The 9,149-nt window shown below is 40.3% G+C and overlaps 2 protein-coding genes across 3 annotated transcripts in view; one reads left to right on the top strand and one right to left on the bottom strand.

The window, feature by feature from the left end:
• Positions 1-807: 807 nt before the first annotated feature.
• Positions 808-9,149, bottom strand: part of LOC106535504 (cilia- and flagella-associated protein 20) — a 12,723-nt gene continuing 4,381 nt past the window's right edge. Inside the window, exons 2-7 of one of the 2 annotated variants that reach the window (XM_014032518.1) lie at positions 3,213-3,324; positions 1,865-1,944; positions 1,685-1,796; positions 1,408-1,596; positions 1,213-1,323; positions 808-1,015 (exon numbers count right to left, since the gene is read on the bottom strand). In XM_014032518.1, the coding sequence (XP_013887972.1) occupies positions 956-1,015; positions 1,213-1,323; positions 1,408-1,596; positions 1,685-1,796; positions 1,865-1,944; positions 3,213-3,296 (636 nt within the window). In that variant the 5' untranslated portion in view covers positions 3,297-3,324 and the 3' untranslated portion in view covers positions 808-955. Of the gene's footprint in view, positions 1,016-1,212; positions 1,324-1,407; positions 1,597-1,684; positions 1,797-1,864; positions 1,945-3,212; positions 3,490-9,149 lie in introns of those variants that run through there. The other variant, XM_014032519.1, reaches the window with a different exon arrangement.
• Positions 4,922-9,149, top strand: part of LOC106535503 (rho GTPase-activating protein 29) — a gene marked incomplete at its 3' end in the record, with an annotated part of 21,628 nt that continues 17,400 nt past the window's right edge. Inside the window, 2 exon segments of the mRNA XM_014032517.1 lie at positions 4,922-5,120; positions 5,980-6,302. Coding sequence (XP_013887971.1) covers positions 6,041-6,302 — 262 coding nt within the window.

Below are 9,149 nucleotides of genomic sequence, written 5' to 3'. Positions count from 1 at the left end.
TTACTTGATTACTGTTAAACATAATTGGGAGTCCTGAAGCATACTAATCCATTCTCACACAAACCAACAGAGAAATTACTTTGAAGTTGAAACCGGAAATTAAAAACGTCTTTTTTAACTGGTGGAAAATGTCGCCCTCTAGTGGTCAACCTTAAACAGTTTGACTTCTTTGGTAATTATAAGTTTGTTTTTTCATTATAAAATTATCTGATTTGATTTTTAAACACAATACAGGCCAGGAACAAAAGATGATTGATTGATTGATTGATTGATTGATTGATTGATTGATTGATTGATTGAAAAAACAGTCCGAAAGTAAAAAGATTTAATAAACAAAGGAGGGCTGCAGTTGCAGCAACAACTTACAAGAATAACTCTCAGAAAAAGGCACAAAGAACAGGGCCACGGGAGGACACCACGCTGGCTGTAAACAACAATCAGACACAGACTGAGGACAAGACACCAAATATAAAGACAAATGATGAGGGACAATGAGAAACACCTGGAGGAGACAAGAGGAAACAGGTGAGTGTGGGCGGGGCTGCAGGGCAGAGTAACANATGAGGGACAATGAGAAACACCTGGAGGAGACAAGAGGAAACAGGTGAGTGTGGGCGGGGCTGCAGGGCAGAGTAACACAGGGGAACACTGAAAAACACTAGACAAACCAAGAAAACAAACAGACTGTGACAAAACACCRCCTCTCCTGCCTGCAGCCTGACTCAGGTCCTGGTTCCAACCCGGTCCAGTTCCATGATTAGCTGCACCAGGTTGACCCTGGTTATGTCTGGGCTGCTGTTTTTTCATCAGCAGGTCTACGAGAGTTCATATCTGCTTCTTCTGAGGCATGGAGAACTCCTCTCTGTGGTTCTGCATCATCATGACTGCTGATGTTTTGGTCCAAGTTTACATCTAAGCCTTTGTTTACATGCAAACTCATATTTCTACAGTTTCTTCATGTCGTTGAGGGCCCAGCCGCCTCGAGGCCAGCAGTCTGGAGCTGGAACTCCTTTGCCTAAAAACACAAAAACAAAGTACTGTCAGGTACTAAAACATGTTGCAGACTACAGTGGCCCAGAAAGATGAACAAAACTCAAAAGCCACAACACAACAGAAACATCTGTGGCTGTTGTTGTGATTGTTCTGAGCCTCTGTCATAGACTGTAAAACCAAACGTTTCTCCCTGAAACCTGGCTGAACGTGAGGCCTTACCCTGGTCTTATGTTTCAGGCCCAGCTGGAYTTTAAACTCTGCCGGTGTCTCCTCTTCAGAGTACAGCCTTTTACAGAAGTACACGCTCCGAACGCAGCAGCTGGCGTTAATCTGAGGACAAAAAACAGGTCKGACAAATTAAARAAATGAAAACTTCATTGCTGCACCTGGAGACTGCTGAACCTGCGTGCTCACCTGGACTCGCAGCGTTTCTGTGTAAGTTGTCCCGTAGACKTTCTTGGTGAAGTTCGACAGGTCTATCACCAGCTTGTGCCAGCGACCGTCCAGCTGCAGCGGTATGGTGCAGCGAAAGGGAGACACTTGGGCCGAGCTCCAGCTGCTGCTTAGATTAAACCTGCGTCGAAACTTTGTGTCATCCAACACCTGAGATGAAAACAGTAAATACACAAGCTGAGGCAGCTGATTGTGAGTGTACACCCTGTCAACGAAGAAAACCAGTTTGTGCTCGCACCTGGATCTCAAAGGTGAAGGGGTGCCTCAGCTGTTTTACGAGCAGGACCAGAACTGGCAGGTGGATGCCGAGTGTCTCTGTGGGGTCTGCGGGACACGTCATGAAGGTGGTGCTGCGAGGAGAGGAAAAGTTTTAGAACAAGAACACCTGAAAGGCTGAATGAGCAAACAGACAAGTCACCTGGCGTTTGTTCCTTCAATATTCCACACAAGCGACTGGATATCGTCGTCTGTGATTCTTTCCATGTGCCCGTTTTTCACCTGTGAGCACAGAAACGTTATTACTTTGGGTTGGAAAGTAAATCTGAAGGACACTGAAACTGTCAAAATGAAGGAAAACATTATGATGCAGACCCAGGCTGTAGCCCCAGACACGCAAACAGTGGCTGACAGTTTTCTGGGTCTGCTCAGACATGTTTCAGCTGATCTCTGCAGTGCCTTAAACAATTACTGAAACTCGTGTTTTTAGTCTCATGTTTTTAGTTTGATTTATTTGACAAGAGAGGGGAATATATTTATTCTTAGAAAACCAAAATCCAACTATAAAACCATCTGTGTGATTTGGCTCATATTTCTGTATGTGGAAGCTAAGTGGTAGAATTTCCCTAAAAATTTCATTTAAAAAACGTTTTTTTATATATATAATTTCATATTTTACAGGCAAAGGAYCCCTGCAATGAAGGTTGGCCTCCTCCCCTCTTCAGTTGTCCAGGACAGAGACGAGAACCGCTGGACAAGAAAGACCTCCGAGCGGCTTATTGCCGAAATGTGACCGAGCGGAGCGCTTCGTTTGCGGCGTGACAGCCCAGTGGGAGCCGCGCGGCCCCGCTCGTGCTCTGTAATCTTTAAAACTTTAATCAACTGTTCTCTGTGGTGTAATAAACATTTTAAAAGAGTAATAAACAATTCCTGAAAGTTTCATATAAATCCATTCGGTAGTTTTTGAGATATAAACCTGAGAAGGTAGCTGGCTAGCTTTAGCAAAACTACCCTGTTGTCGGGGAAACCGTAAACATCCGGTTACTGCGGGTGGTTGTGGGTAATGAAGTCCAAAGTTGGACCGTGAGATAAARCCACTGGACATGAAGGCATCAGGGACTGATAACCTCTAATAAAGTCCATTTAAGGAAGTCAGGATCCGTTTTTATTAGTTTCTTTCCTACATGTCCCATAGAACGTTACAAAAGCAATAAATAACATCAAATAACACTATTCTAACGTGCTCTCAACCCACATAAACATAACTTTTTGTAAACAAGCAACATTACTCACTCAGTCACTTTTAATTTGACATTTAGGTAAAAATGTCACAAGTTTGAACTCACTGATGAACGCTCACCGTCGTGTTGTGAGTAAAAATTAAGCTGCACTCACAAAATATATTTAAACACTGAATCATTAGGCTATWTTTTGCGACTTTTTTTAATGACGTGAACAAATCGTAACGGTCGCTGGTAAAATGCATGTGAGAAATCATGCTAGCAGCCTAATTAAAACTTAATTAGGTTGTGTTATATTAATTAGGTTACCTGTTGGCTCCAGTTCTCCATCGGCTTGCTTCCGATTGCTTGAAAAATGGGGACAAATCTTCCTTGATAGGCAGTTTTAAACATTTTCGTGGTCAGTTTCCGTGCTTCAGTCCTAAAGTCGTGTTTCAGAGGTTAAAGTTCTTATAAGTCCTCAAAAGTCGCTTTTCAAAAGTTATTTAAGTTCTTATAAGTCCTAAAAAGTCGCGTTTCTATGGCTACATTCTAACCTGTTTTATTTAAATATATATAATTATATACATGTGGTGTGGTTTTATTACATTCACACTAAATAAACAGTTGCTTACAGGTAAACACTGCATCACTTTGTAAACACAAACAGGCACTGCAATAAAGTCTCCAGCAGAGGGCGCTCATGGGTTGGAAAACATCTAAAATTAAAGAAATTTTAAAAAGAAAAATGATACAAAATTAAAACTTATGTGGTGACAAAAACAACAAAAACATCATATATTAACATACTGGAAATATTTTTTTCTTTCTTATATTTTTTAAGTTTCTGCAAAGTTGAGCAAACTTTGTGTTTTTTAATAAATTAGGGATCTTTTTAACTAAAACAAACATCTAGACTGACAGCTGCACAAACTGAATGATATATATATTTTTAGTTTCTTGTGTTTCTAGTTTTAATAATTAGCTTTGTGGTGGTTGTGCAGTGATTTACAGCTGCTGTGTGTCTCAACCTGGACAATTTTTAAATGTATATATTTTAAATGTAAATGGTTTTTGATTGACAAAATAAATCCCAGCTACAGAGACACTGAATTTTAATTCAAAAGGATCACACAGAAACAAAAACAACCCAAACAAGCTAATTTAGGCAGTTTGTTTCTTTTTTAACTTTCTTGGCAAATAAAGGTAAGATATTACGCACCGGAAGTGATAAATTGTGTTTTCAGATTAAAACTTTCAGTGATTTGCAAACCTTTCAGATTTTTGACCAAAAATAAAAAAGTTGCAGAAAGTTTTGACATCAGCTGTTGATGCTTAAAGTAACAAAGAATCATTTTCAACCATTACAGAATTAATCTGATTCATTTATGATGTCTGTTTTTATTTATGGTACCATATTGCCTTTTTTTTTTTTTTTACTGCTTTGTTTATTTAGCMCTTAACTGCTGTTCTGCTGGTTTTAGCTTTTAGGCAATATTTTGGCAGTTTATCAGTTTAGTTTTTCTAATTGTCATGGTCATTTTACTTTTTTCTTTTTTSTTTTGGTAATTTTTGTTTAACTTTTGCTATTATTAGCATTCAACTCTGTTTAAAATTTTATAGCTTCTGTTTTATATTTGGCTTATATTGCTATATTCATCTTTTAAATGTTGTTTAGAATAATTTTAACTTCTGCTCTTATTGCTTAAATTTGATAAATACAGTTTAGCTCCTTTAAACAAACTTCAGTGCAGAAATGAAAACAGTGTTTGGATGAAAAAGCTAAGTTTTGCTCAGATTTTCACTTTTTTAATTATTTGTTTGTTTATACAGGAGTTTTTTATTTTATGCTTATGTTACTAAATATAAATACAGTTTTGTTTGGTTCATTTGTTCATCAAATGTAAACGACCTACCTTGTCTGTCATTTTATTTTTCAGATCTCTTCACTGACCGCGCTTCAGTTTTATTTTGAAAGGRGGAGCAGGAAGTAGATGTGTTTACTGCGCATGCTTGGCAGCTTGCAGCTCCAGGCACCTGTTGTTCTGGGAGGAGGACTCAGCGCGTGCACATGAGCACGTTAATCACAAGTTACCATCAGATGGAATAAGAGGCATCAGCCCGAGCGGACTACCAGACTTTGTGGAATAATTTACATTTTTTTAAACCACCGGACTTCATTATTTTAATCTTTTTTAGGATTTACTGTCGCGGCGATGTTTAAAGATCCAACACCAGGTGAATATTCAAAACTTTCCTTCACCGCTGTTTGTCAGCGTTAAAATCTAAGTGGAAAACGGCGCAAAACATTTGGTGCAAAGCTTTTAATGTGTTTATTCTTTAAAGTTAAAACCAGTTTTTGACATTTTGTACCGTTTAAACACGAGTTCAGGAAACTCCTGAGAAGTTTGTGTCTGCTCCGCTCTGGTTAATTAAGCTGCAAGGAAAGTCGACATTTCAAGTTACAAAAAAGTTCTCTGGCAGGTCGTTTTTAGCGCCGAATTACCGAACAATACTTAATAAATGTTATTAACTTAATATGGTTGAAATTGGAAATATTTTAGCGGAGTAAAAAGGAAAAAAATGTACGATTTCTGATTTTTCGATAGAAGTGTCGTGTTGTTTGGGCTTCTAGTCGTGCAGGGGCAATAATATTATTTCTAGGCAAAATTTTAAATGGCAAAAAATTAAAATCAATGACTTAAACTGTGCAGCACTTTGTTTGTTTTGCTTTATAAATAAAATTAATTTGATTTGTGCTTGTTTGTGCTGCTGAATCAAAATTTCATCACCTTCATTTAAGTTTTAGATTGTGCCAGAGGTATCTATCTATCTATCTATCTATCTATCTATCTATCTATCTATCTATCTATCTATCTATCTAAATATCTAAATATCTAAATAAATAAAAGAAAGTGAGGGTTATATTTTGTCCTTAAATGACCCAAATGAAGGATTCCAGTCTTGTTTCCAGGAAGTGTTACATGTTGCAGACTCCACCTGTTGATGTGTCATCATGGCCATGAACAGGTAAATGATGTCATGGTGCTGCAGCTGGCTCTGATCAGCATTAAGCGTCCCGCTCTGTGCTCCACAGAGTCCTTCCTGCAGTGATCCGAGGGGACAGCAGGACTCAGARCCACAGGGACCACAGAGGCATGCTGGCTGCCATGCTGCGCCAGAGTTCTGCTGGAGGATCGGGAGGCGGCGGAGGCGGAACCAAGCCCCCTCTGGGCTCCCGGCTCTCCAGCTCCAGCTTGGGTTCAGGAGGATCCTCCAGGGTGGGCAGGAGTGGTTGGGTCAGCCCGGACAGCCCCGATGCCCCCGCCGCAGACCCGCACTACATCATGCAGCTGGTCAGCGACGTYCGCAGGTTTGCAGACGTGCTCCTGCAGCTCAAAGAGGTCTTCAACTCCACAGGTGTGTTAACTCAGACCACACAGCATGCTCTCACAATAATCACAGTTTACTGAGAGTCCGGTCCGGTCCGGTCCGGTTAGCTAAAGCCCGCTCCAGCTGATGAGTCAGTTCTGAAGGTAACCTGTGAGGAACTTGTTTCCACAACATATGAGGGCTTTGCTTTCCTCTGACTTCCTGTTTTCTGCTTCATCATGCATCAAACTCAAATCAAAGGTATTCCTTGGAGGAAAACTCCTGTCCTGCTGCTGTTTGTGCTGCTCACCATGTTTGATCTGTTTGTCAAGTCATGGAGGTGACAGAGCTGTGGTCATGATGAACCAGGATCTGCTCTGTGGTTCAGTACAGACAAACAGACTGTCTCCTCTTCACAAAGCCTGCTCTTCTTATTGGAGAATAGTTACAAAGAAACCAGAAAATTCACGATTCGGTTCAATACTTTAGTCTCACAGTTCGATATTTTTTCGATACAAAAAAGAGAAATTCCCATGCCCCTTTTAACTTGTAATTTACTTAAATTAATTATGAACATTTGTTTAACCTCAAAAGTACAGTTTTTAAATGAAATGTTGCTGAAACAGCAAGTTTCTCAGTGGATCTGTGCTCGACAATGCAGCCTAGGTGGAGTAGTCGAACACAGATCCACTGATCCTTCAACACAGAGCATCTTCAGAAGACGAGCTGATAAATTTTAAAAATCTGTATTGTTCCATACAGCACTGTTCAGTACGGGTACATGTATTAAATGTTTATCAAATAACGTCTGGTGTCAGAACTAGTCGCGGTCCCTTTAAAGGCATTTTTAACAGAAATAAGCTGCCGGACCCTCGACTCCTCGGTCAGTCAACCCCTCTTATCTCTATTTATTTGAGTTCTTATCTTCCTGGTAAAGCAGAGAACAGGTCCAGGAGTTTTTTTCAGACGGTTTTAAAGGTTGAACTGATGTCTGCTGCCTGTATGATTTGTGTTTTCATGTTTCCCACTGTTCAGGCTCGTTAAGAAGCTAAGTGAGGTAAAAGTCCCAGGCTTTTAGGCCAAACAGACCCAGATCCAGTGTTTTTCTGGGAGCTCAGTACAGGTCTGACCCAGCTGCTGGGCGTTGGGGACGTCTCGTCYTCAGTCAGGTGAAATCAGACACGGCTGCAGCTTCCAGTTTGTTTCAAACCAGATTAAACATGATGGCCACACGGCGTGCTCACACATGTCCTTACCATGTAGCACAGCTGCATTGTTGTCATTCTAAACAATCTGTGAGGAACCGGTTGGTAATCTGCGTCTTCTTCACATTCTAATTACTGTTGCCTGTAAGAACAAAGCACTGACTGCTTTCAGCCGTACCCGTCCGTCCACTTTCCTCTTCAGGTCTTAGTGACAGAAGCTCCCAGGCTTTAACCTGAGGCAGTTTTCTGGAGGGTTTGTGTGTCTGGTCTTTAAGGTTCAGGACCGCTGGGAGCGGGGGCATTGTGCGGGGGGGCTCGGATGAGWTTTAAAGCTCTGATTTATGAGCGTATTGTTTCTGCAGCGCGTCACAAAGCTTCCAAACTCTCTTCAAAAAACTAAAAAACTGTCCAGCCTGACAGAGCGAGCAGTCAGAACTCTGGGTCCTGAATCCCTCCAACAGAGGCTTCATTCACAGTCAGTGAGGTGAGACTGACACCCATTGTCCTGCTCAGGGGACGGGGGGGCATCTCCGGACCAGCATGCTTCTATCTGTGCACAGAACGGTTCTTTCCCAAGTCAGGAATAGTTTGTGGCTGCAGGACTGCTCCCCTGGGTGTTTGACTCCATGTTTTATTTTCCAGCCGAGCAGATTCTCCTTACATGGACTCGGTTCCACAGGGCCTCCAGTTAATGCTGCTGCATGGCAGAGTTTAGCTTTTCACTGCAGTCTGGGAACAGACTGCATGCACACAGTTCTGTCTCTTCATTTAATCCAGAACTGTGTGCATGCAGTCTGGGAACAGACTGCATGCACACAGTTCTGGATTAAATGAAGAGACAYAAATCAGCATAAACACACCTCACTGTAGCTAACAAGGTTCTGATCAGGTCATCACCTGAACCAGATCTTATTATTCTTAACAAAGACCTTAAAAAGTGATTCATGCTCTCATTACYTCCCGTTTGGATTATTGTAATTCTTTGTATGTTGGTTTAGATAAATCTTCTCTGCYTCYATTARAAGTTGTCCAGAACGCAGCAGCTCGTCTTTTAACAGGAAGTAAAAAACACAAACACATCCCTGGTTCTGGCTTCCTGTTCATTTTAGGATGAATTTTAAGATTTTATTGCTTACTTTTAAAGCTTTAAAGCAGGGGRGTCCAAACATTTTGTCAAAATCATAAAGTCAGAAGGACTTGAGGACCAAAAATATATTTCCTTTARRTGCTCAACAATAAACTAAGCATTGAAGACTTTAATTAAACAAAAAACAGTCAGATTTATTGCTGGAAATGGATGTGTAAATTAATCTAGATCCAGAACTTTAAAAGTGTTTTGCAGGATTCCCTTATTGAAAGAAATTTTTCAATTGTCTAGGTTTCACTTGGGGGAAACAAATAACCCAGTTTAGTCAATTCTGATCAATAAAATCAGGATTTATGTCACTGTTTTGTTGAAAATGCTTGTTGTATTCAGACTAATTAAAAAATTAATTAAAATCAGATTGGATGCAGCAAAATCAGCTTTTGAGTACAAGTCCCCAGATAAATGTGGAAAAAACTGAGTCTGGTTATTTAAAGACAAATAATTGGTAATGTTGCCAATATTTTTTAATCATAAGATTTTATTTTGTGATAAATTTACCCTAATAATAAATATAAAGTCTCCACCTACATCAAATACCTGTGC

This window comes from Austrofundulus limnaeus, unplaced genomic scaffold, assembly GCF_001266775.1.
Source record: "Austrofundulus limnaeus strain Quisiro unplaced genomic scaffold, Austrofundulus_limnaeus-1.0 Scaffold1473, whole genome shotgun sequence".
Classification (NCBI taxonomy): domain Eukaryota; kingdom Metazoa; phylum Chordata; class Actinopteri; order Cyprinodontiformes; family Rivulidae; genus Austrofundulus; species Austrofundulus limnaeus.
This window is presented reverse-complemented; position numbering and strand designations above follow the sequence as displayed.